The sequence below is a fragment of the Falco biarmicus genome, chromosome 1 (genome assembly GCF_023638135.1).
Source record: "Falco biarmicus isolate bFalBia1 chromosome 1, bFalBia1.pri, whole genome shotgun sequence".
Lineage (NCBI taxonomy): Eukaryota > Metazoa > Chordata > Aves > Falconiformes > Falconidae > Falco > Falco biarmicus.
In genome coordinates, this window is record NC_079288.1 from 103450952 (window position 1) to 103476876 (window position 25925).

At 47.6% G+C, this 25925-nt stretch overlaps 1 protein-coding gene across 4 annotated transcripts in view; it reads left to right on the forward strand.

The window, feature by feature from the left end:
- Positions 1–2167: 2167 nt before the first annotated feature.
- Positions 2168–25925, forward strand: part of SEPTIN11 (septin 11) — a 62988-nt gene continuing 39230 nt past the window's right edge. For 3 of the 4 annotated variants that reach the window (XM_056355138.1, XM_056355155.1, XM_056355151.1), the window contains exon 1: positions 2168–2359. In XM_056355138.1, the coding sequence (XP_056211113.1) occupies positions 2183–2359 (177 nt within the window). In that variant the 5' untranslated portion in view covers positions 2168–2182. Of the gene's footprint in view, positions 2360–2682; positions 2790–25925 lie in introns of those variants that run through there. The other variant, XM_056355144.1, reaches the window with a different exon arrangement.

Consider the following 25925-nt stretch of genomic DNA (forward strand, 5'->3'; position numbering starts at 1 on the left):
CCCGGAGTTCCTTCATTGCCTGCTTCGCACTAAGAGGTTTAAAGAGACCCTTGTTTCCCCTTATGTTCTAATGATTTACCCTGTCTGCAAATTGGTCACTTACGGTTGAGGGTAGGAGTTTTCAGAATGGCTGAATTTACCCCAGCCTCGCTCTCTTTGGGAGTTTTGGACTTAGCAAGTCTCTTGATTATTTGAGTGAAAGTGGAGTAAGTTGTGAGTAGTGCTAACCACAAAATGGAGGCAGGATCAAGCATTACTTCAACATTAAAAAACAAACAAGCCCACCGCTTAGTCCTGTAGCTTCCTATTGTTGTGCAAGAAGATGTTGCCTTTAGGGAGCTATATACCTGCATTTGTTTTTAAACAGGAGGTAAATTAACCAGAGTTCTGTGTCTACTTGTGTATTTTCTCATCCCATGTAAACTGACAAATTGCCCCACAGCTGACGCAAAAAGTTGTTAAAGCATTGATGTGCCATATCTGCAAAATGATGCAAAACAGCTTTGGAAAAATGGAAACAGTTGCCACAGGGTCCCTAGAATGAGGGACTGGCAATTCCCTCCTCACGGGTACTGATTTGTTAGCAGCAGTTATGAAACTTTCAGGAGCGAGGGGTCTGCTTCTTCCCACTGAACACTAGGAATGCAAGGAACTATGCTAGCTGAGATCTGGAAAGATTGCAGAACATTTTTTTGCCTTGATGTGTTGTTTTTCCCTCTACTCTTTCAGCATGAACAGCCATATCCAGGAAGGTCTGTATGCATGAGTATCAAGGAGAAAACTCAGCCACAGCTCTCCCAGCTTTGGGCCAAGGAATGACACGGTGAGTCACATTAGGGATTTGCAAACACCAAAGATCTTTTCATCCCAGCCGAAATCAGGACAGTTAGTTAAGTTACGCTGATGCAGGAGAATCGTGCATGCCTCTAATTCAGACAAGGGGAAGCTGTGTCTGCCTCACCCTCAGGTGCAACGAGGGAACTCTTTAGATATGATCATCAGGTTTCTTTCCACTAGAGGCTGCACTGGTTTGAGCACATTTCCCAGTACAGGCATGCTCAGCACCTCTGCACCGGGAGCCGTGCATGCAGGAGGAATTTGCTACAAGAGCAATAACATGAGTCTAACATAGCAGCCTCCCTAGGATATTAGCAGTAACGCCTAACAAGTTAGTATAATAAATGCACAGCAACAACTACGCTTGCAAAAATGTACTGGTAGAAACCCCATTAGCATTTTTTGGTGTAGCAGCTTTGCTAATGATGGCTGGAGCTGTACCCAGTTAAGGGCTGCTGCCCCAGGTGAGGAGCAGTGCCAGGTAGTGCTCGTGCACTTCCTTGGGTTCCTGTTCTGTCTGGCAGCTGTGGGAGCAGGAATGGGTGACAGCTTTCAAGTACCAGCTCCTGTGTCCTTCAAAACACAATAAAAAGAACAGCAGGAATAAAGTGCCTGGATTTTGTAGCCCTCTACAACCAGCTGCATGTTTCTGCATAGTGGTACAAAAATGGCTTCTGGAGTGAAATGTAAACGCTTTAGGTTGAAGGGTGTACAAACAGTAAGTGTACTGCTGAGGTCTATTTACTTACTACCCTGGGTCATTTATTTGTAGGAGCTGCTCTTAGCTTTTTTTGTTTTGATTCTGTGGATGCTCACCTAAGGGAGTAGCTCTGATCTGTCTGTAACTCGATGTGTTCTTCACATGTGTGGTGAACTGGGTCTTTGTCTTTTGTAGCTTTTTGGGGTTTTATGCCTTGCAAGACACTGCGGGACCTGACCCAGCAGGGCCCTTCCTTCGTTGCTGCCTCAGTTGAAGACTTGCAAGCAAACATGTTGAATTTAGCTGTAAAACTCCTACCTTTGCAGGTAAGGGAGTGTCATGCTTCACATCAGGGTGTTAAGCATTTTGCCAGTTGGAGCAGCAGGAGCCAGCTGTGCTTCACTTCATTCCTGGAAATCATTTACCAGAGTGGGAGAGTAACTGGCCACCACGGCTGACGTACCCGGTTTCCTTAAAAGCAAAGTATGGGTGTGTTTGGCAGGAGGGGAGAGCTCAGAGAAAGAAGAGGAACGAGCTGCCCGGTTTTGCCCTCTGTGTCATTACACGAGGGCATTGCACGCTCCTGTCGGCAGGCAGCCCAGCCGCGGGAGCTCCTGCCTGACTCCCCATCACAAATGCCTCTTCATGGCATCCCTGTTCCTTCTTAACCAAACCGCTGGTGGGAGGACCTCGCCATTCGCTTGCTCAGCCGTCTCTTTTTTGCGCGGACCCGTGGAGCAGAGGGTCTCTCGGCTTTCAGCTGTCCCCCATCCCCCCCATCGCTGTGGGGCTGCCGGAGCCGGGGCGAAGGGACCCTTTCAGGTGAAGGGGTCGGGTACCAGCGGGCAGGGCGTAGGCCGAGCCCCCCCCTCCCCGGGCCAGCCGGACTGTAGTGCAGAGTAGCGCGGCCCCTGCCCGGAGGGCTCGCCGAGAGAGGGGCTAATTGCCATTACGGCTGGGGTATGACGGCGGTCCTGCTACAGCCCACCGAGCCTCCAGCCCGCTTTCGGGGTCCCCCGGGCGGTCGCGATGCCGCAGCCGCCCGGGGCGGTGCCGCCCGTTCGCCCGCGCTCCGCGGCGGCCCCGGGGGAGGGCCGGGGGGGTCCCGCCTCGCCGCCCGGCCCCTTTGCATTGCGCATGGGCCCTCCCCGCCGGGTGGCCATGTTGCAGTCCTAGCAGGCGGCGCGGAGGCGGCGGGTCGGGGAGCGCAGCGCACTGCACCGCGATGGCCGTGGCCGTGGGGAGACCGGCGGTGGGTGCGGCGGCGGGGCGGGGGGGCGCGGTGCCGGGGGTGAACTGCCCGAGTGCAGCGGCGTGTGGGGCCGGCGGGTGCGGGGATGCGGCGCCGGGGGTCGTAGGGGTGCAGCGCCCAGCGTGTAGCGCGGAGGGCTGCGGGGGTGCCATGCCGGAGAGGACGGCGGGCGTGCCGGGGCGCCGCCGGCCGTGCCCGGGACCGGGGGGTGGGGTGGGTGTCGGGGTCCGCGCAAAACTTTTTCGCCCCGGTTTGGGGCCGCGACTCTTTGTTGCAGCGGGCCGGGCCGGGCGGCAGCTCCGCCGGGAGCCCTTCGCTCTGCGCCGGGCAGGGGGAGCAGCGCGGTGGCCGCGCGTGTTTCTGCCCCGCCGGTTCCCACGGGTGGAAGCGCCAGGGAGTGGGGAGGGCTGGGGGCTTTGGGCGCTCGGCTGCGGCGGGCAGGAGTGGTGGGAACCCCGGCGTGGAAGTCTCCAGAGGGGCACGCGTGTTTTGCATCTTCCAGCGTGAGCGTTATGCTGGGGATGTGGGGGCCGGGAGTTCTTTACATCCATGTGGAGAAAGACAAAAGATTTCCCCTTTCTTTCTGTAAAAGAAGGAAGAAACCCAAACCCAAACAACCCAACCCAGCCCCACAAAAACTAACAGATGCTCTTTCCCGGGAAGGGGGAGGGGGGAAAAAGGTCTCTCTTGCATCCAGCTTGCAGAAACGTGAATGAAACTCCACCGTGACCGGACTGAATGCACTTTTGTGCATCGTCGGCCGAGGGAGGGAGGGAGCTTGCCTGACTTCCCCGTAACTTTGCCAGTGCTTGCGAGTAAAACAGATGCTGCCCATGAGCGGAGGACTTGAATGTGGCTCCATCTCGAAATAAGAAAATGGTCTGTGTTCAAGATGTGACCAGGACGAGAAGGTTTCTGTTAGCATTTATTCCACGCTTATGGGTCTGTGGGGCTGTACAGTTCCTCTGATGTGGCAAAGCAAATGTATGAAGATGGGGTTAATGGTGTTACTGGAGGTGGGGAAGTTATGCTACTGAGCAAAATAAAAGCTGACGTTTGTTAACAGAATACCTGTAAATTATACAAGCTGTTTGTAAAGCTTCTTCCGAAATTATTCCTTGATCTTAAAATCTCAAGCGTGCTTGGAAATTGAAGTTTGTCTTTCATTGTAAGACAACACATTGAAATCACTACTTCAGCTCGTTTTTAGAGCAGGCTGAAGGGTATTGCTAAGCAGAGCCGTTTTGCTTTGGGGAGGGTACAGCCTCGCAATGTGAGTAGGCTCGGGAATGTGGTTTATTGTGAAACAAGATTGCTGTTTGTTCTTGCATATGTGTTTTGCTATATTTCTCTGTCATTATATTAAACTGATGCGACCACTCAGCTTCTCACATTTTTGGTAACCGAAGTCCATGAGCAATCCCAAAACAGCATGCATGGGGGTTTTTGCACCAGTTCAACTCAATTCCTATCTGTGTGCTGCTGAGTCCAGTCCAGTGGGACTGACTGCAGAATAAAGCATCCTGCAGCTCAAGAAGCATGTGCTTGTGGGAGAGGGAAGGATGAGGGCACTCGGCTTCCTCGTAAGTGGTTGGTGGGCTGACCCTTCATCCCCCCGAATTAGTCCTTTTTGGAGAGGAGAGTTGTTTTATCTTGGGGTGATAAGAGAAGAAAGGACAGTGGGCTGGTATTCAGTAGATGTCAGGGGTGTTTCTGTTTTGTCTTGTATTCCACCTTATCTAATCCTCTCTGCTACTGCTTTGCATGCTGCTGTTGTGTTGCTGGCAGGGTGGTAGGGAGTTTGAAGAAATGGTTAATTATACGTTAGTGCAAGGCGAGACTGATGAACGTTTGCCTCTCAAGCTTTCAATGTAATAACCGTGTTTTATAAGGACCCCAATGGTATACGTCTTGTTGGAGGGAGCACGGGGGTAGAATTAAGGAAGGGGGAAAGAAAAGGAATGAAATGAAAAGCGAGTCAGTTTGACTTAAAACTATGATAACGTTCCTGAGTCACAACCTTTTACGTCCTGGCAGGATATGACACCATGTTAATTGTAAAAGCATGCATAAAATATAACTTCAGTGAACTGCTCTGAAGTGTCTGTGTTTAATTGTAGCAGAGCAGGGCGTGTTTTCTAGGATGGGCGGCTTTCATTTTAAGGTCCTGATCCGCAGATGTGAAGGCACATGTGTAATGCACTGCCAGTAATTTCATTTGACTTAATAGACTGATCTCAGTATGTAAATGTAAAAGCATGCATAAGTAAAATTTTGGCAGGATTGGTGCTGGGAGCTGCCACGGGACCTCTCAGCTGATGAAAGCCATGCGTTTCCTTAAACATACATCAGGGTGGAAGGATGCATATGGTCATCTGGGCTCAGTGTGAGATAAGCCACTTGTAGTCTGGAAACTGTTGAGATGTGCTAGACAGGGGACCCCGTTCCTCTTCCTGGGTTAATTCACAGTATCTTGACCACTGCTGGATGGTTTCTCAGTAGTTCAGAGCATGGAAGAGGGTTCTGGCCTCCCTACCCTGCGTTTTATTTGTTTATACAGTTACACGTTTACAGAGTTATAGTGGTCTAGTTAAAGGTGCAAAACTAAGGTTTACTTATATGCATATACTAATGTAGACTCCTTTCCAAGTCAAACAAAACCTGATGGAAAATATGAATTTTACATGGTTCCCATGTAAAACGATATCTGAGAGATTAAAGCAGCGCAGTGTATTCTTCCATCTGTTTTAAAAATATTTGGTAATGAGAGACTGCCAGTTTCCATGGAGGGGGAGCTAATAAAAGAGAGAAATAAGAAGGTAGAGCAGGGTTAACGGAGCTGAAAACTCTTTGTGCTTTGTCTTTCTCTGAGCAGCAGGTCTACCAAAAACCCGCTGGGGTCTGCGAGAGCTGTGGGGCAGTGCCTTTGGAAAGCCCCATCCATGTGTGTTGGTAGGTGGAGCAGGGCCACCGTGACCACTGATTTTAGGCAATGAGATAAGCACTGAGAAGGAGGATAGACACCTGTCTCTTGTGCTTTTGCTAGCTGAGTGTTTGGTCCTTTTCATTGACAAAGGTACGACTGGGTGAGAGAAGAGCTATTGCAGGTAGAGAGCTGAGACTGAGAGAGGTCGGGGGATGAGGTGGGTTGGGGCTGGACCCCAGGGCAGGGAGTGGGCTGTCATGCTCCAGGCACAGGTCACCAGTGTTCCAGCTGGTTGGAAGCTTGGCGCTTTCCAACTTAATGGCAAGGCTGAACTGTCCTTGTGGTCAAGTATCCTCCACAGAGCATCACAGGGCTGTGGACTCTCCTCGCATTGAACGTGGCAGTGTTGTGGGCTTGGGTGGTGCTGCTGAGATGGCTAGGGGCGTGAGTTTTGGTTTCTGTGCCTGCTTTTGGCTGTGAAGTGTGGCTTTTGGGCACCTGGCCTGGCTCAGCTGCCTGTACTGGGAAAGCAGACCTGGGCGGTGTGCATAGGACTGTATTTTAGTTTGTGAACTCTTCATTTCCTTTATTCACCTCGGCGCCTTGTTTGCAGTAGGAAATTCTTTCAGACAATTTTTGTTGCTCCTGTTGATGTTAACAATGGTGGGAACCTGCCTCCTTCTTGCCTTGTTTTCGGCACAGCCTCAGTTGTGGAGCAGGTTATGTGTCCAGCCCGCCCCAAGCTCAGCCTCTAGGTTTTCCAGCATGAAGTGAGCTGACCTGGAGTCAGGATCTGATGGAGATACTTGGAAAATTCCTTATTTTGTGTAAATGAGATCATGAGGAATCAATTTTTGTGTCTGAGTAGGGCCTCTGAAAAAATGATGGGGATTGATTAAGTAAGCAGCATGAATCTGAGAAGTAAAATATTTACTCAGAGCTGAGGCATGTTTTATATGTCCCCTTCCCACCCCTGCAGCCCCCAAGAGAGATGGCTTTACTGGCTGGCTGCCCACTCTGGAGCAATGTGAAGTTTGTCGCTTCTTTTTTTTGCCTTTGGTATGCCTCTTCCTCTCAACGTAATGCCAAGAGTGCGGGCATGAGACAAGCCACAAGCTACTGAGTGGCTTTGCAGGAGAAATGCCAAAGGGACAGGGTCTTCTACTGGCTTGGCAAATGCTTCTGCCTTGTCCAATCTCTTTGTTGGCTTGGTTTGGCTCTAGGTTCCAGTCCTGTAAGCTATAGTGACTCTTGCAGGAAAAGATAGCAAAGCAGCTTCAGCTTAGAACAGTTGGGTGCAACCAGGTGATATAAAAAGAAAGCAAAAAAAAGCCCCACAGTAGTACTGTAAGCTTTTTTTTTTTAGGTACGTTGTCTAGCTGCCTTCACTTCTAGCTCTGTGAACAGCTCTTCAGCCTACTGTAATAAGTGATGCGTAATAATGGTTCAGACAAACACCACGGTGCTGCTAGCATTCAGCATTAATGCTGGTGGAGAATGCTCCAGATCAGACTGAAAACCACATTCAGGGTCTTGCTGTCTTAGCTAAGAGCGGCAGTAACAGAAATTTACCCCAAATGCTCTTCTTTCTCCCTATAAGTGCTAGTTTGCATACTGCTACATGATGCCTTTGGTGAGATGAGAATGAGAGATGCTTTTTCTTGGCTGCTTCATTAGCTCCGGATGCTTTTCCCCCTTCTCTACGCCATGGTGCCTGGTTTAGACTTACGTAGGCCAGGACTTGCAGGAGTCACCAGAGCTGTTTTCATCCACAGTTCAGGCAGGCGTGCTTAATGCAGGCATAGGCAAGGCCCGCTTGGCCTGGCGTGTGGCAGTGGAGGAAGAGCCACGAGAAGGAGGAAAAGCTCTCTGTGGTTTTCCATTAGCAATACCCAGCCCTTCTGCAAGCTTTCTCCTGTGGCTGTGTTCTCTGCTCATCCAGTATAAGCGATACCTGCTGTTGGCATGAAATGTGGTCCGAAGGCTATTACTGCCTTTTCATTAGTAGTACAATTATTTTTCCGAGCTCTGCAATTTGTAAGTCTTGAGCTAGCTTTGGGACTCCTTACTTAAAAATACAGGCTGCGCCTGTGTTCAGGAAGATGGCTGAGTAGTCTTAGGATCTGAATTTGCAATTAGAGCTTTTAAAGTTGCTGAAAATATGGAGGAGCTGAATATTTTTCTTGCAGGCTTGGGCTTTTTGTTTTCTTCGGTAGCATCTCCCATAAGGTGATGGCAAAGAGCAGACTACTACTGGTTTTGGGGTTTTTTTTCTTCCATCTCAGCTTATAGCTTTTTTAGATCTTCTATTATCGAATTGGATTTTCTGTTAACATTTCTGCATCCCAGATTTATTTTCAGATGGGATCTAGCTGCTGGCAATATGTTATTGAAGTACTGTAATTGCAGGTTATTTCTTTACCAGATCTGGTCACGAATATTTGGTGCAAGCTAATGGAAAAAGCCTTGTTTTAGAAACATTTTGGTTTTGCCACAGATGTTGCCTGCTTTGCCAGCAGCTCCTGGGAACTGATCGCAGTGCACAGCAGTAGTTCGAATATGAATTGCTTCTGGAAATCTGCATGCATCTCATGTATTTAATTCAGAAATTATATTAAACTCTCTCACATGATGGGAACGGAAGGGGAAAAATAGTGTTTTGAATCCTGAGGGGGATCTTTGTAAATGATTTGCAGGACTGTTTGGGGCTGTCTGTGGATCTGAAAGTGTTCTGCAAAGTCTGAGTGTTTCGTGGTGGGTTAACTGGGTGTAAAGTGAAGTACAACGTCCTGTGTAAGCAAGAGACTCAACAGAATCTATTTGCCAGATATGTCGAATGCACCAAGTGTGCAAAATGCTTTGCTTAAGCACATTAATGTGGCTTGAATTAAGTTTCTGACAGTCTGGTAGTGGCTGCCTCTGTTTTTGTCTGTAAAGAAAATTATGGTGGCAGAGGAGCGAGCTGGGTAGATGGCTTGCTTGGTGACAGCGCGAGCTTGTATTGCCCTCTTCCGCAGGGTAGCACAGTGACTGATTTGCAGTGAAGTACGAGAGCTCAAACTGCAGCAGATTGAATTGCAAGTCTGCTTTTATTCTTTCATATAGAGGTTCCCACTTGTAGCCACAGCCAGATCTTTGCGTTTTGAAGCACAGAAATCATCTCCTTTCAGCCCCTGTGAAAACCCATCTCCTCCAATCTGAGTCAGCCTAGGAACTTTTGGCAGCTTTCAGATGAATGAAGAATAGCAGGGTGATGGTCCTGGTTTAATTTTTCTGGGATAAAATTTGGCAGGCAGTAGCCTAGCTTGGAAATAAGAAATTTGCAACCTGGAAAGGTGAAGGTATCTGGTTATCATTGACACTCGTTCTTGGCATCTCTGCAGTAACATGGATTACCCCACATCCTCCAGATGTGTGTAGGAAATGTACAGAGTTGCCAATAAAGAGAATGTGCATAAATGTAGTTGGATTTTCCTTTTCTTCTTCATATGATTAAAGATTTTTCTTTTCTCTGTTGCCTTTTTTGATTTTTTTTTTTTGCCTTTTGTTTTAATTGGTAGAATTAAATTTTTTGGATATCAGCAGAATGAACTTGGAAACAGCATGGCTGATGATATCCCAATAGTCATTGGTTTTGTTTTGTTCCTAGTTTGAGATGTCAAGACTGATATTTTCAGAAATTGCTGAATTAAATAGCTGGAAACAGTTCTCACTTATTCTCCGCTCTTACAGCTAAAAGATTAGGTCGTCATACTGTGAGCAGGTATATTGCTAGCTGTAAATGCTAACGGTGATTATAAGGCTTAACACAGCCATCTGGGACTGAACATATGCACAGTCCTCAAATCTTCATGTCAAGACCCCAAGAGGAGCAGGGATTTTGCTAGGTCGTCTGGTGACTTGCTGTAGTGGTAAATCATACCACTTAACCACCACATCACTTGGCTGCTGCTTTTTCCTCCCCAAAACCTATTTTGTGTCCGGATTGAGCTATGGCAGGTCTCATTGTGCCTTTTTTTCTTCTTGGTCGGTCAGTTCTACACTGAAATATTTTGCCCGTGTGTAAGCGCAAGGGTGTAGACAACTGGGGTGGGGGAAGTGTAATTTTTCAAATTCTGTGTCAGGAATTTTATCTGTAAAGCTTTCCCTAGTTGTGGACAGGTAACTCAACTTGCTGCTGTTGTTGTTTTTAACAGAAGAAACAATGAATCAATGATTATGCCTTCGCTAGCTTAGAGAATTAGAAGATTAAGTTGTTTTAATTACATTTGAAAATGGTTTCATTCATTTCCTGTATAGTATGTGTAATTTTCAAGCCAAGAAACATCCTTAATGCTTATAAATGAATGCTTTTCTGCCCCAAAGTATTTTTTATCACAGAAAATGCCAACCTAACCTCATTCTTTTTCATCTGTCTCATTAATATTGAATACATGGCACTTTAATATGGCAGCCAAAGCAAAGCAGAGAATTGGAGCTAATATCTGACAATGGCAAGCTGAGATTAAATGACATCCTAGTGCAATCTGCTATATATAAAGTAATTGGTATTTTCCAGGAGCATTTGACCCAATTTATGTGATTTTTATGGTGTTTTTTTTTATCCCCCTGCCCCCTCAAATCTGTCTTCAGAGGTTGGTTAGTCATCAGGATTTCTGAGCCTTCAGCCTGCTTTTGAGAAGGTGCTGGGTGCCCGTCAGTTCTCTGAACGTCCTGGGGAGGTGAGAGATGCTAAGCATCTTTGGGGAGCGGGTTGTCAGGGGCCTGAGGGTGCTCCCTTGGTCACTGTCAAGGCTGATGAGTGAGGGGTCCCCACAGGGATGTGCCATGAGAAGGGTCGGAGGATGCTGCCTCTGCACCTGGAAGATCTGTTTCCACTGTGCCAGACCGATTTTGGAAGTCATGAAACGAGCCCCTGGCCAGAGTCAGGAGGCAGCCCTCCTTCCTGGCTTTGAGTGAGCTCTTGCAGAGTGCTCCTGTCTTTCTCACAGGCTTGGCTCAGCTGTGTGGGGAAGGAAGGGAGGGTTTGGTGATTGCAGCACAGGTCCAAGTCCCTGGTGTCCGGTGGAAGTAGTGGAGGTGGACAGTGGCACCAGATACTAGGAGCTGCTTTGTGCTGGGGAGAACCTGCGTGGAAATCTGTGCTTTGGCCCTGGGTCAGCTCTTCATCGAGGCAGCGGTAAACCCTTCCTGATGCTCTTGAGTTATAAAGAAAGAACTTCTCAAAGAAGCCCCTTCTGGGATGCGCAGTTGATGGTCACTGAACATTTAGAACAATTTAGTTTGGCTTCTGATATATAATTGCCAAAAAGCGGTAGTGTCAGGGGACCTTCGGGTTTGTGTTTCCAGGTAGCTGAATATTCATCCTGCTGGAAATTGCCTTTGCTGTTTAGCATTTGGAGTTATGCAATTATTAATTATTAGAGCATTAATTACAAGACCCACTTGGGATTAAGGCTTGAATGGCTGGCACGCTGCAAGTGTTTCAGCTCCTGATTTGCTGGGTGGTCTTGGGCAGATACCTTCATTTTGGTATGTCTTTGTTTTCTCCATGTGTAAAGCAGATGAGAATTCCCTTCTTTGTTTTGTAAGGGGCAAAGCTGTGAACAATGAGTTAGTAGCACGGGCATAGTTACCTTTACAAACCTAGCCCTATTGCGCAAATCTAGTGAGATCTTGTGGCACAGAAGTGTTAGCAGACCAATGCTTTTAATTAAAAACACTTTAAAGAAAATAACTATTCAAATACAGTAATGCGCAAGTTATGTTTTCAAGGAGATTTAACAAGTAATTTCAGTAAGTAGGCCTTAAAAGTGAGCAGCATGAGCAACTCCGCTGACCTTGTTTCTCTGGGTTTACGTAAATGCAATTGAGGGCAATTTTCACATAGAGCATTCCTAAGAGATGGCGAGTTTCTCTGTGGTAGGCCAGAACCACTTAAACATCAAAGTCAGAGGTGGTTTGGGTTTGTTGTTTAAACAAAAGCATTATTTGAAATTGTAGTCTGATGTGTGACTACAGTCTGTTCCTGAACACAGCTACATTTCCCCCAGGTTTGGCCTCACCAGGAGTGGAGCTCAGAGAAGCATTTTTTCCATGGCATGTGTGCTACTTGGTTTTGATATAACCTAAGGAAAGCAGTATTTTTTTATAGCCTAACCGAACAACCTGATGATTCCTTCAAGTGGGATGAGCCAGAAAGCTAGAAGTATAAATCCAGGCAGGCTAGCTGTGATACGGTTTACGTGCAATGAAGGGAAGTATAAAGTTCACACAGGCTAAAAAATGGTCGATGTTTCTGGTGTGAAGGAGGTGGTTGGTCCGCATGTAAAACACTCATGGAGACTGAGGAGTCCCAAGAGAAGAGTGTGCACGTGCTGTCCCCATCCACACTAACTGTGGTAAACAGGTCTTTTTCTGGACTATGTGCCCTGAAATACCTTGGCAATTGAAAGCTGTTCAGGGCAGGGGACTTGGTGTGTCGGGTCGGATGCAGTGCCTTGCAGAGGAGGGTCGTGGCCCAGCATCTCTGGTTTGGTGGTGCTGAACACTAGGAAGGAGGGTGGAGATGACTGGATGGGTGCAGTCCTCCTGGCTTCTATGCAAGTAGGAGAGCTGTACAGGTCTGCTCTTGAGGTTTATGCTCCAGCTGGCACCTTTGGGAGCTCCTGAGTGTCCCAAGGAGATGTGAGTAAAAACGTCATGCACCCAAGGGTGGGCTGCTCTCCTGGGGTCAGCATGTGTTGGCCTGCCGCAGGACCAGGCGCTTGGTGCTGTGTTGGTACTGTGGCATGCAGAGTGGGAGCTTAACACTGCATGTACAAACCCAGCTCTTTCTCCTGGACGGTTGTGGGAGGAAGAGCTGGGTGTTAGCCTTTGTCCTTGAAGGCTTACCAAGTTCCTGGACTGGTTATTTACCTGTCGGACCCCAGCTGCTCTGGGCTATAAGCAGCCCATGCAGTGCTGCTTGTGGCTTCATGCATTACCTACTTCTCTGAGCGATGTGGAGGTGGAGACTGCTGCATTTCCAGCCTTTGCAGTGTTAATAAGGAATATGCAGCGATCACTTGCTTTGGTATCTCATTAAATAACTCAAGCCAAGGGCAAAAACGTGCACCACGCATGGGAATTGTGCCCCACTTTTAGGAGAGGGAGGTCTGCAGCGCTTGGAGTTGCAAAGCATGTCAGAGCTCCTTCATGTGAACTAATCTTGCCTAGTCCTCTGCAGGAAACACTCGCTTGGAGCAGCTGAATTTGCCTTTGGGTATGTTTGTCTTCCCCAATCCTTCGGTTTGGCTGTGTACATTTGTGACAGGATTTACCTGCTCTGTCAGGTCTTTAAAGCCTTGCTGCTGTGGAGAGATGAAGCACAGTGCAGCGGAGCCTGTTCTCTCAGCAGCACCCCTGCTCATCTGTCAGTCGTTCTTGCTCTGTGGTCAACTTGTGCTCAGCTGTTACGTGGTATGTGCTGGCATAGTTAGTCGGCCAAGCTAAACAGTTCGGTTCTTTGCTTACAGATGGATACCTGATGTGCCCTGCTGCCTATCCTGGTGCTTCCAGGAAAAAAAAAGGAATTGAGGTCGAGCCTAGAAAAATGGGGTCTAGTATGGGCAGCCTGTAACCTGTGTGGGACCCTAGCCAACGGGGCTGTGTGCTGGCCCGGCAGCCTGCCTTTGCAAATGTTGCTGCAGGAGAGCAGCCTGTCGTGAGCTGCCTCTGTGCTCTCCTGCCAAGGCAGCAGGACGGGAGGTGGCTGGCACACCTTGGCACCAGATCACACTTCTTTGGAGCGACACCTCTTAGGGGGAAAAGAGGATGAGGAAGCAGAGTATAGCGTGGCTATACAAAGCTACAGCACAAAAGTAACTGCAGGAGATGCAAGCTAATGGCAAGTCCTCCTGCTTATTATTGTCATTTGGAGAAACTGCCTTGCAAAATCTTCCATTCTTCCCTTCCAAAAATTGTCCTTGAGCTATGTATTTCAACAAAGCAGAGTGCAATATGTATTGTCTGTACTCATAAGATTGCAAGACTTTGAATTCTACCAGGTATATGTTTAGTTTAACTGGGAAAAGTCTGAGCAGCTGGACTGTTCAGGTGAGTAGTATGTTAGCTAATTTGTTCTGTTCATTTTTGGGGTGTATCAAGGAATAAGTTTGAAAGCGTGGGTTTAATTTTTTGCTGGTCTGTTACAAGCAGTGGCATGGATTGCTCCAGCACAAGTCTTGACAGGAGGTCAGAAATTAAAAGTAAGTCGGGATCAGGCTGCTTTTGCTTTCCTTTAAAGCACAAACATGACTGGAGTAGACAACCAAAGCAGAATGTGGTGGCCAACATTAATTCATCTGTGGGGGTGGATACTTGCTCCAGTTTAACCTTGTAGCTGGGGTCCGTTGACAGCTAATGGATGTTGCAGGAGCCTGTGTATGGAATAATTTATGAATTTGGAAGAACGTGATTCCAGCAAGCACATGGGTGGATGCCAGTGGTTCACAAACCTCTGCCTATGGTCTTGTGAGCAGCAGCCTGCTGCAGGAAAAATAACATTGGATTAGCTCAGGACAATGTTGGGAAGTGTCACACTTAGTTCCTAAAGACTGGCCCTTCTGCAGAGCGGCACTGGACTCTAGGCAGGATATTCTGAAGTAAGCAGAAATATATCAGATATGAGTATTCTTCATGCATCAAACAAAAAGTGGGAAGCAACAGGGAGTTGTTCTTAGCTACCGGCTTTTCCCAGGCAGCCTTTGCAGTATCTCTGTCATTTGGGAAGGCAATTCCCTTGTTTCAGGTACTTGAGCTGTCTGAGCAAATGCCAGGTTGCTTGATCTTACAGCTCCGAGGCAGCTTGGTGCCATGACAGGCCTGTTATCTGGCTCGGCAGTTTGGTGTTGGGTGCCTTTTCTGCAGCTGAAGAAATGGAAGTCTTACCTTGGCACCAAACTCAAGAGCCAGATGTGAACCCATCAGCGCTCCCTTGCCTGTTTCCAGCTATTCAGCCTCCTGCGTTTAATTAAACTGTCGCGCCACTGCAGGCGAAGCAAGACCAAGGTACCAGAAGCCAAAGGTCCAGCTCACAAAGGCATTTGGGAGCCTTGGTATGTGAATGGGAACCCTTTGACAGCATGTAGGGCAGGGTCAGTGGCTGCCTCCCACTGACTGTGGTTTGTTTGCTCTCTGCTCATCTGGCTGCTCTGTGGCGGGGCTGAAAACACTGTTGGAGGCTGGCGTTTTCCCTTCATGTTGGTTTTAACAACAAAGTGTATCCTCACACCTGAGGAGCACTTTCAATAATGGTTAACCCATTGCAAGTGCCCTCAGAGCATCTCACTGTCTTTCTTTGCAGAAGTTCATGTGCACTGTTTGGTTGTTAGAATCTCTGCTTTGGGAATAATTTCAGAAGGCTACAAGGAGACTTGCTGCAGTTAATTTGTGTTGCCTGGTGTATCTTTGCACCTTACGCCTTCAGATGTGGTCACACGATAGAGCAGTGCTTGCATCTGAGCAGCTGGAGTGGTTGCTTTCTGCAGGGGTATTGGCAGTGGGGTTAGAGCCCAGAAACATTTTGTGTTTCATCACCTGAGCTACTGGATGGAGAAGGCATGGCCTTTAGACGGGAGGGTGGAACTCCTGTGTCAGGTTTGTTTGTGGAGGTTGGGCGGTTGGGTCAGATAGGGAAACAAGCCAAGCAGAAACTCCTCAAAGACCCACAGGGGCTGGCAGGTTGTTAATCCCTGAGAGGGGGCAATTTTGTAGCCCAGCGTGTAGTTGTCACCTGTAGGGAAGTGGCGAGGGCAGAGTGCTGCCCGCCTTACCCTGGGGCTGCTGGAGCTCTGCGGAGGCTGTGCCGGTGGTGTGAGCTTGCTGCTGAAGCAGTGGGAACCTCTGCATTGCCTGTATGGGAGGTCAGTGACCAGCTCAAATACAAGTTCACTGTTCTCTCGTTAAAGACCCCATGTTCCCATAAAGCATGTAATCCTTGAAATAAATGTTGGCTGTAACGTACAGGATCTTCTCTTTCTTTTGAAAGAGACTGATAACCAAACCACGTTTTTACTGCAGGCCTTTTCCTGGCAGAGCCATGGTGCTGGGAAGCACGATGAAGTGTTTATGGCTAGCAGAGCACTGCCAGTAAATGTCACATTTCATAGGAAGAAAAATGATGTTTGCAGCTACCCCCATAGTTTTGGCTAAGTAAGCTGGCTCCATGGTCGGTGTGCTCAGCGAGGAGCACTGCTTCTCCCAGCTGTGGGTACCGGGGGCTGTACGGACCTGGCTGTGCTGGCAGCTGCTGCTTTCAGAAGCCTTGGATAACTTGTTTGCTTATCCCTTTGCCTGCCCTGACAGCATCTCCCCTGTCATTTCCAGGCCAAGTCTTGCTCCTACTATGTGTGTCAATGACTGCCTCTCTTGTTACAAATGTCGAGCTTTCTAGCAGACAGGTTGAAATGTAATTCTCAAATGTTCTGTAGCTTTGACATATACCGTAAGATCACTGAACGCACAGCTCTGCCAAGGACCGTGGTGGGACAGAGAGCTTTTTTAAAAATAGCTGTAGGAAGGCTGTTAGTGGAACCCTTGTGGGGGGACGGGGACACATGACAGTGGAGAGCAATGACAACACGTACAGGATGGTGGGATCAAACACAAAATGCCCTTACTGATAATAGATGTGGGGAAAAAAAATCCGATGACTGGAAAGTAAGTTTTCTTTGCTCTAGAGACGCAACTCTTCATACTTGATCAGGTCAAAAGGCATAAAGCTGTATGTTGTTATATTGTAACAGATTCTAAGGGGACTTATGTCTGATGTCCAGAGCTCAGAGAGGTACAAAATGAGAACTGTGTCTGCTAATTTACGTTGCTGCTGAGTGCTGGCCAGAGGCCGTCAGACCCCCTTCCTCTTAAGCACCTGGAAAATGACAAATGACCAGTATAGCTGATAGGATTACAGGCCTTGATGATGGACCTGCTGCCAAGTTATGGATGTGCATTGTTTTATCAGAGGGATCTTATAATAGTCATGGGAAACCATGCAGAGCATAGCTGTATCTATTAGACAGTTATTCATAATTAAGTGAATTAATTTGATTAAGTGTATATGATGGTGTTAATGCATGACTGCTTCGTGCCCTGAGTTTATAAATCAGTTTGCTCTTCTATGCTGTTAAATATGTGACTGCAGTGTCTTTGATCAGCTTACTGCACAGGTGATACTGGGCACATTCTTGGAGTGCACAGCAGGGGCTGGTTCTCCTTGCTGACATGAGAGGAAATTCGAGAATTAAGCCCACAAAAGACAGAGCTGTTTCCTTTCCTGCCAGCGTGCCCTGGGACTGCTTTCTGAGAGCAGGCTTGCTGACCACGGCACTCTTAGTACTGGAAAACCTTTGCATGTGTTGTCAGGTTAGTGTGCAATATGCTTCCTGAGGTTTTAGGGGATTTTGTTTGTTTGTTTTTGTTTTCCTGGTGCAGTAAACTTTGTATGTCTGGAGCTTTGGGCCCTCCAAAGTTGATAGTAGGTTTTGGATCAAGGTCTCTGAATTACTTCTAAGAAAGAATAGGATTTTACTGTTACCAGATGTGTTTAATTAGTGTCTAGAATTTAGCCACTAATGTAAGTTTGTTTATAGACATACTGTTAGTATTTTCATTTAGAAAATTGTTGTCTACATGCAGTTGTTCAAAACAGTACTTAATGTTAATAAATCTAGCAACAGATTTAAAAAAATATTTTTCTCTTATTTCCTTATCCTGTGCGTTTATACGCTGTTTCTGTTGGGCTTTTTAGTTTGTGGGTATGTATGTCGCTTTTTCTAGAGCAAAAATTGAAGTTGTTCACCAAGAAGAGCTAAGCTTACAAAAACATACCAGTTGGCTGACAGTTCAGGGGCTGGTAGCATCTGAACCTACTTGCATGAGGGGAAGTGTGGGACCTTGAGTATTTATTTGTTTTTCATTTTGTGTTGGACAGTCTTGAAGAAATTTCCCCCTTCCCAGCCCCAGGACTTTAATGTGGTGATTTTTCTTTTTGTGACTGCTGATGCATAACTGGCGTTTGTGGGAAGTTGAACGTGGAATTAGTCTCATCTCTTAAAGAATGAGCTTCCTCCCCTAGGAAGGGGGACTTCTAGTCCTACCTAGGACATCTAGATACATGCTTCTTAGAAACTTGCTGAGGGTATTCACTAGCACTACTGAGCCTGAGATGTGCAGGCTGTAAAATACGAACCTGCCCGGAGCAAGCGCAGCCTCTGATGGTAGCTGGTGTCTATCAGGCCTGTAGCAATGCTGTGGTGCTGCACTTCACACCTGGAGGACCTGAGCCTCCTGGGTGTTCAACTGCGGCAAGGAGTGATATTTGGCCTTGAGCAAGCAGCTGCTTGGGCTGTGAGAGGCTTTTCTCCCTCCTTGCGTATGCCAGCCCCCCTCTAAATCCTTTAGCTGACAGTAATCAGCATCCCTGCTTTTGACTTTGTGAGCAGGATCCTAAACAGTGGTAGTCTGACCTCAGCGAGTGGGGTGAGAAAAAGAGAAATGGAGTGTGACTTGGGTGTATCACTTGAGCCTCCATAGCCCTTGCTGTTCACAGGAGGACTTGCAGCCTCTCTGTTGGGAGTTGAATTTGAGGAGGGAAGAAGCTCTAACACCTGAAGGTATATCCCTACATGCAAATGTTGAGTTTGGTCTCCAGTGTTAGGGCATCCAACTAGATACAAGTGCAGAAGCACTGTTACTGGGAGAGAAACTGATTACTGAAATGGCCCCTGTGCCAGCCGTGTCCCCCCATGCACACCCAGCCTGGTAGCACCAAGCTGGCTCAGTTGCTGGAGGATGGGGAAGGAGGAAAAAGGTAACTGTACAGGCTTGTCCTTTATTATGAGAGATTCATGAAGGGGGGGATCACGGGCAAGTTTTTCCACATGTAGTGACCTAGGCCAGTTTTGCATCTGGCTTTATTTGCATTATTAGGATTAAACTAATCTGCTTGAAATCCTTGATGATGGGAAATTGCTGTTTGCCAGTGCTGTATTGCTGAGGAAAGTCTTTCTCCAAGCTGTGTGTCTGGTTTGGACGCCAGGTTGTTAAGTTTGTACCGTACTGTACTCATGCCCAGTCGTTCTTTTCCTAGTGGGTTATCACTGGTGACTTAGCCTTTTTTTATTAAGCCTGACATTAGCCTTTATTACAGGCTTTAAAGATTTCTGTAGTACAGTGCTTGGTATAAAATGGGTGGTTGTTGGGGAGGTTGCATAGGTTTCAGTAAGAAGTTGCTCTGTTGGCTTGCATTTGTGTATGCACAATTGTATTTATGGTGTTGAGCTTAACCTCACGGGGAAGGCAGATTCTTGTTCTCTTGGTTTCAGGGGCACTGGGGAAGTGCTGATCTCAAAGCTGCCCTTGAACCATGCGTGACTACGTGATTGCTTGGCTCTTGCCGGTGCTTGGGAAGCTGGCCAAGTGAACACTCCTCCACATGCACCCTCTTGAGTTGTCTTCCCCACAGACCGAGGCAGTGTGCAGGAGAGAGCAGTGGGTTTCTGGTTAAAGTACCATCACTGAAGAGCACTGCTCATCTGTCTGTCTTTCAGACACGTGCTGTTACGTGGCTTTTTTCTTTTAAGTGCAGCTGACAGGCACTTCTCGGATGTCCAAAACTGTGCATGTGTTCGCTTGGAGACCACTGAAGTGGAGGACATGCAGTAGGTTCTGTTCTGAGCCTGGCAGCTTAGAAATTGTTGGTGTCTTGGTGGAAAACCTGGTAGCGAGTACGAGCCCTGGCAAAGGAGGAGAGAAGACAGAGGCAGTGAGAAGGAGCTTTAGCTGAGGCCACAGTAGTATTAGTTCATGATACCAGACCTCTTAGTCATGGCCAGGCCTGCTTATAGCACTCAAGTCAGTTGGGTGTGTAGCCACAGCAGTTTTAATATGACAGATTCGTCTGTGCTCATGCGTTTTGCTGAGGAGTTAAGGCCTGGATTTCCCCCACCTCAGGCAGACTTTATTTCAGTTGCCTCAGTAGCTGTTCTGCCTGACTACGGGTAAAGGTGCAAGAAAATAAAGGCAAACTGTGTGGCTGTTTCTTATTCTGAATGCCATGGATTTATCTGCTTTTCCAGGTCCTTTCTCCTTTGCAGCATTTTCCTTCTAGACATCTCTCACACAGGCAATGTTGCAGCTTTTACTCAAGGTGATAAAACTGTAGCCTTCAGAAATCACAGTCTGTGGCTAGGCTAAAACATGTCCTTTCCTGCTAAGGAGCACCTCACTGAAGTAAGCTGCATTAAGGAAATCATCACAACTTGTCTAAAAAGAGTAAGGAAGGCTGGGGTGACTGCTGGAATTGAAGTTCCTGGTGTGATCTGGTGGGAAAACTTGCCCAGCCTTTTGGAGGCTGAGAGCTGCAAGCTAAAATACAGCTAGGAGCTGTGCAAGTGCTGCGTGCATTGGGGAAGGGGGCACCTGGCGGAGCTCAGAGGCTCTGCCAGGAACATGCCGTGTGCTGGGGCTGGGCGCAGGGCAGGAATTGGGGGTCTGGTGCTGACCCTCCCTTCCTGTTATGTTTCTTGGCAAGCTGGGGGTTGCACGTAAGCCCTCTACCCTCAGTGCTGGCACAGACCTGCTGCCTCTTGCCAGGATCCAGCCCTGGGGTGGAAGCTGGGTTCAAACAGCTCAGGAGCCTGGTGCATCCAATGAGCTGTGATGTGGCCTCATTGCCTTGATAATATATTCCCAATTGTACCAATGAAACTATTTATTTTATTCCCCAGGAGCTCCTGCCTCGGTAAAAAAAAATAGGTCCCTGCAAAAGGAACTTGTTGGGCAAGCCGAACATTAGGTGTCATTGCCTGTAGTTGGGGGAAGGATCTCTCCCTGCTGCGCCCAGCTCCCAGCATAGTCTCCTGCGGGGAAACTCTGACTCTTGTTTTAGGGTGATGATGTCTGCCTGAGCCACCTTTGGAGGTGAGAGCACTTGGAGGGTCCCGAGAAGGGAGGCAACAGTGTTGCTGTCTGCCTGCTTTGTGAGTGGTGTAAGGTGTTTCTATGAAAAAGTCTCCACTTTTCCAGTGTCTTCAGAGGTGTTTGGCCTCGCTAGCAACCTGCTCCTTTTTATTCCTGCCTGTGGGTGACCTGCAGCCAGTGAAGCATGAGGTGAGAATGGTCAGGGCTGCAGGAGTCTCCTGCTGATGCTGGTTGGCAACACCATCAAGATCCCCTTGAATTACTGTGCTGTGGCACGGCACAGGGCAGGGAGGCAGCGCGAGGTTTCTCTGCCTTGGCTGTAGTGTCTGCAAAACCTCATTCTGGCTGACTTGTTCCAGATGGTAGGTAGCCGGCTTAATTTGGGCTGTCTTCACTTGCTTGCTGACACGGGCTCCTCCTGAGTTAATTAGCAGATGAAGTTGATGGTACCCATGCTTGGCTGTCTGCAGTCATGGAAGTCTGATGTATGGGTGCTTGGGGGGACAGGGAGGAAAAAATTATATTTTTTTTTCTACTTTGGTGCTGGCTGGGGCTGCCCAGGCTGGCTGCAGCAGGAGATGCAATTTCGAGTCTCTCACTTCCCTCTTGGAGACATCTGCTTGGTGGAATGTCTCTGTGACTTCATGGATAGTTCCTCTGGCCCAGGCAAAAAAAAAAATCATGCGAGTTGGATTTCCTTGCTGGTCTGTTTGCAGCGGTGGCTGAGGACGTGTTTTGGAGAGGACGGAAGTGTTCCGTCCTCAGAAGGGAGTTTGGCTGTGCTGCGGTGAGGGCTCGCAGTTCTGTAGCATCTTCCACGTGGTGTTACTTGTAGTTAGTTGTGAACAGCTGGAGTGCAAGGAGAGCCTTTTCCCTTTTCAGCGTGTGGGGAGGAATAGCTCAACATGAACTCCAGTGCAGAAAATAGGTGTGGGGCAGAGGGGGACTTTCCACATTTGTAGGGATTGGGATAAAAGGCTTATCTCTGCCACAATCAAAAACTGGAGCTGTAAAGCTCATCCTTGGGTTCCTTGTGACTAGAGAGTTAATCCTTTCTTCTTGTGCTGTAAATGTTTATTTAGCTGTCTCTCTTCTGCATTTATGGAGTTCAAACATTTTGGAGTGTATGTTGGGCAGTTGCTGGTGTCCTGTCCAGGGATTCTTTATGACTTGGAGCATCACCAGGATTGTAGTGTTCATCAAATGCCTTGGCCATCCTGCCCCTTTGCAAGTGATGGATGTGGAGAGGACTGTGGGAACATTCCTGTCTGTGGGCTGCATGCGAGAAAAATGTTTTGTCTTGCATTGCCTATCGAGTCCAGAAGCGTTAAGTCTTTGGAGCAGTCTATCAGTGCAGCAAAACACCAGGCGGGTAAAAAGCCTCGTGTGGAATGGCCTTCTAGTCCCATCTTCTCCTAATGATACCAGTGTCATGACTGTGCTGCAGACCTAGATCAGATGTGCTTTCCTCTGGAACAACTCTGACGATATTTTTGGAAAGACGAAACACAGTGTTTCAAGGCAACGTCAAAAATTTGGAATTAATGAGGTGGAGGGAAGGAAGTACTTCAGCTAAAATGGGGACTTGCTCCTTGAAGCTATGTACTATTTATGAAAATTTTTATGTAGCCTTTCCCTGTTAAAGGCAGGAAAACGAAGACTGGCTGAAGGCAAGCGAGGAGTTGCTGTTGAGTCAGCTGAGAGCTTGAAGTCTACAGACTAACGTTTTGAAACTGTCACCTAAATAATTCAATAAACCTTGACCTTTTCCTCTGCACACAGATTCAGTTCAACTTAATTCCACTTCCGCTCCTGCTGAAGAGAGAAAACTGCACGCTAAGACAAACAATGTTATTTGTAATCCTCTGTATTCTTTGCTATCCTTTTATTATTAATGGTGAATGACTTCACTGGCACCGTAGAAGAGCTTCATGTACCGTAAGAGGCTATGCACATCCAGTTTTCCTTTTCTAAGCAGATGCAAGGGCTATGGCTTAACACTCAGAAAATTAGACCATGCTGTAAATGCATTAAAATCTGTTTTTTCTCCTTTGTTATCTGCATTACTTTGTCAGAACCACACTCAAGGGAACATTTGCTAGTGAGAGTAAAAGCACTGGAATTGTCTAAATCCAAAATGTTTTCTCTAGCCTTTTATTTGATATCCTTAGTGTCATATATGCATGTGCATGTTGCATATGAATTTCAGAAGAGCTGGTCTGAGACAGCTCTTTCAATCCAGTTGATACTGGATTGACACTTCCTTGGTGGTACTGGACCAGTAAAGTTTCCCTAAGGAATTCCATTGTGTGTCTAGCACTTGCCGGGACCCTAAAAGTCCTGGTAGGGCTTTCCCAAAGAGTACATTTATCTGCTTCATTTAGGTCCTCCAGTAACTCCAAGCCCCAGACGAGTTGCCAGTGCACTGACCATGTCAAATCACATGGCTGAATGATGATTTTTTTTTTTTTTTTTTAAGTCAAAACCTGTTTGTATTTGCTGCTGTGGTACCAGGGCATTGTAGAAACCATGTCTGTATATCAGCATTGTCTTAAGATTTTGATATGAAGACAATTACTGTGATAAATCGGTACTCTTTAGTCTAGACTCAGAAGAACTGGCAAATAAATTATCTGAAGCTATATGCCTTTATATATGCAGCTGTGTGTGTTACTTGGAGATTGGGTTTGTGCAGACAACCATAGCATGTCTGTGTGCAGGGTAGCACTGTGCCATGTTATCCCCCACCAGCCTCTGAGCAAGCTGCAGGACACTGTATCGGTGCAGATCCTAATCTGCAGATTGTTGCAGGACTAATTAATTATCCAGAGCATGATTTGGGGCACCTTTCAGTCCTGGAGCTTGCTGAATAGGAGCTGACAAATTCTGCCCTTGATTTGCGGCTACAGTTTTTCAGGAAAGAAAACACAGGGTTAAGGAACTACAAGCCAGTCCTACTTGGCTGTGCCTGCACCATCTAGCAAGGAAAGCTGTGGCTTTTTATGTTTGGAGTGGCCCTTAATTTGATTCAGGTATTGGAACAGTGCTGCCTTGTTACAGTTTTATAAGCAAGCCCTGTGGGCTGCTTTGCTTTCCAAAGATCTCTGTATTTTGCTCTGGTTGTGTTCACACCCTTAACTGGACTGGAGTTTGGTGGAAACCTGGGGAAGGTTTGAAGAAAACTTGGCAATGGGATCAGATGGTCTGTTCCCAGGTTTGTGTTAATTCTACCTTCTTGTGCCCAGGAGCCTCGCTGAGTTCATGTATCACACTTTCTTCGGTGTCGAGTCCCGTACTGCGCTGTGCCTCCAACTAAAGACTTGTAGCAAAGTATAAATCCACTTAATGGCCTGCGATGCAGCTGTTTGAGGGCTATTTTAAGTGCATGACAGTGGAATACAGAAGGAAATGGCTGTTGCTGGTTTTTTCCTCCCTGCTGTCTTGCTGGACTATATCTGTATGTGTGATGGTGTGGGAGTGTGTAGCCAGAAAGGCTGGAAAAGGGGTGAAAGAACTGGGACAGTGGTGGTGGGAGCAGAAAAAGCATTTCTAACGTCCATGTAGAGACGTGCCTTCCTGCCATCTCCCAGTTAGCTTCTGCCCGGCTGATCAGAGTTGCTTTTAACTCTTCAGATTACACGTTCTCAAGTCTAACAAATATTCAGCCTTCTATACTTGCTGGTGTAAACTGGCGTAGTGGTACAGGCTGATTCGTGTGCTGTATTGCCGTGCAGCAGCCGGTGGTCTGTTGGGCCATGGTCCCCATCAAAAACATCTCATTTGGTGCTGGTGTAAAGGATCCTCCAACTTCCTCCATGGTGCCTGGCTGAGAGGGGATGGCTAGGGATGTTAAAAGGGATATATTTGCCTTTCACTGCATGTGGCACCTCAGAAGACAAAAGGTGGGGAGATTGCAATAAATCACACACCATTTTTTGGAATGGGAGGAGTGGAGCATTTCAACCTGGGGAGCCTGGTACTGAATAACTCCTGTTTTATTTCATCAACCTCATACCAGCAGTCAAAGAGGCAGTTAGTTGCATGTTGTCCTCCTGTCAGGAGAGAGATGGGCCAGAGAAGCACAGAGCATCTGGTTCTCATTGGGCTCTGCCTTTGGATGGACTTCTTTCTTGTTTTGTCACATTAAATCTCTGCCCCCACCCCCTTCCTCCTTCCTCTCTCCTTTTTTTTCTTTTCTTTTTTTTCCTTCCCTTCAGTGAGTTTACAAGCCTTGCTGGAATGCACATGTGGTCCTTATCATCCGCAAAGTCCAGGGTTTTTTTTTTTCTTTGCTGGTTAGCAGTTTGTGACATCAGGGGCTGTTAGAAGCATTAGTCACTTTTACTGCAAATAGAAAGGTCCGTGGTTTTTGGAAACCTATGGAGGAAAATGTCTTTTATGTCAGTTCTTGGCATAAATGGAACTGTTAGTGCTCTGAGCTTGTGCTGACCTTTAGCCAAACATTTTGCCTGGAAGACAAATGTTCATTCCCACTCTCTACAGCCACTTCTGAATTGTCAGATTTTGCTGACTTCCTTCTTCCCAGAAGAATGCGACCGTATCCTTTTTCTCCATCCTCCTGCTGAGTTGCTGCAGCTTGCCAATGTAAGCAGTTCCCCTCGCCTCCCTGCCAGCGTGCCTTGGAGGCGCCGGAACAGCAGCGCTCGATGGGCTGATGGGCCGCAGGGAGCGTGTCCTTGCTGCGTGGCAGGGACTGCAAACTGCTGGAAACCAGGATATTTGGTGCTGGATGTCAGGGAGATGGGCCTTGGGCTTCCCACCTCACACTGCATCCGTGCTGGGGGATCTGGGACTGGGGCAGCGGATTTTCCACCGGCAGGCACAGCCTGGGTGGGCTGCACCTGGGCAGGGGCCGGCTTGTGATACCTGCTTGCTGTCCTCCTGCAGTGTCATCCTGGATTGGTTTAGAGAGCCAGCCTTCGGGAGAGGATTGCTTCTGCGTGTAGCTGCTAATGTCACATGTCCAGCATCACCCAGTCTCTGAGGGTGTCTCCTCAGGGGAACCCCTTGCTTTGTCTTGCTGGCAGCCTCCTTTGACTGGTGATTCCCTGGGTAAAATCTCATGTATTTGTAGAGCAATATTCTGTGCAAGGAGGGGCAGCACAAGACCCATGCCTACACTTCTCAGTCTGCTGCTGCCGGCTGCTTTGGCCAAGTTGCTTCCAGCCTTCCTCCCATAAAATAACCTTTTCTGCTATCCCAGTTCTCTGGGATTAAAGGGAAAA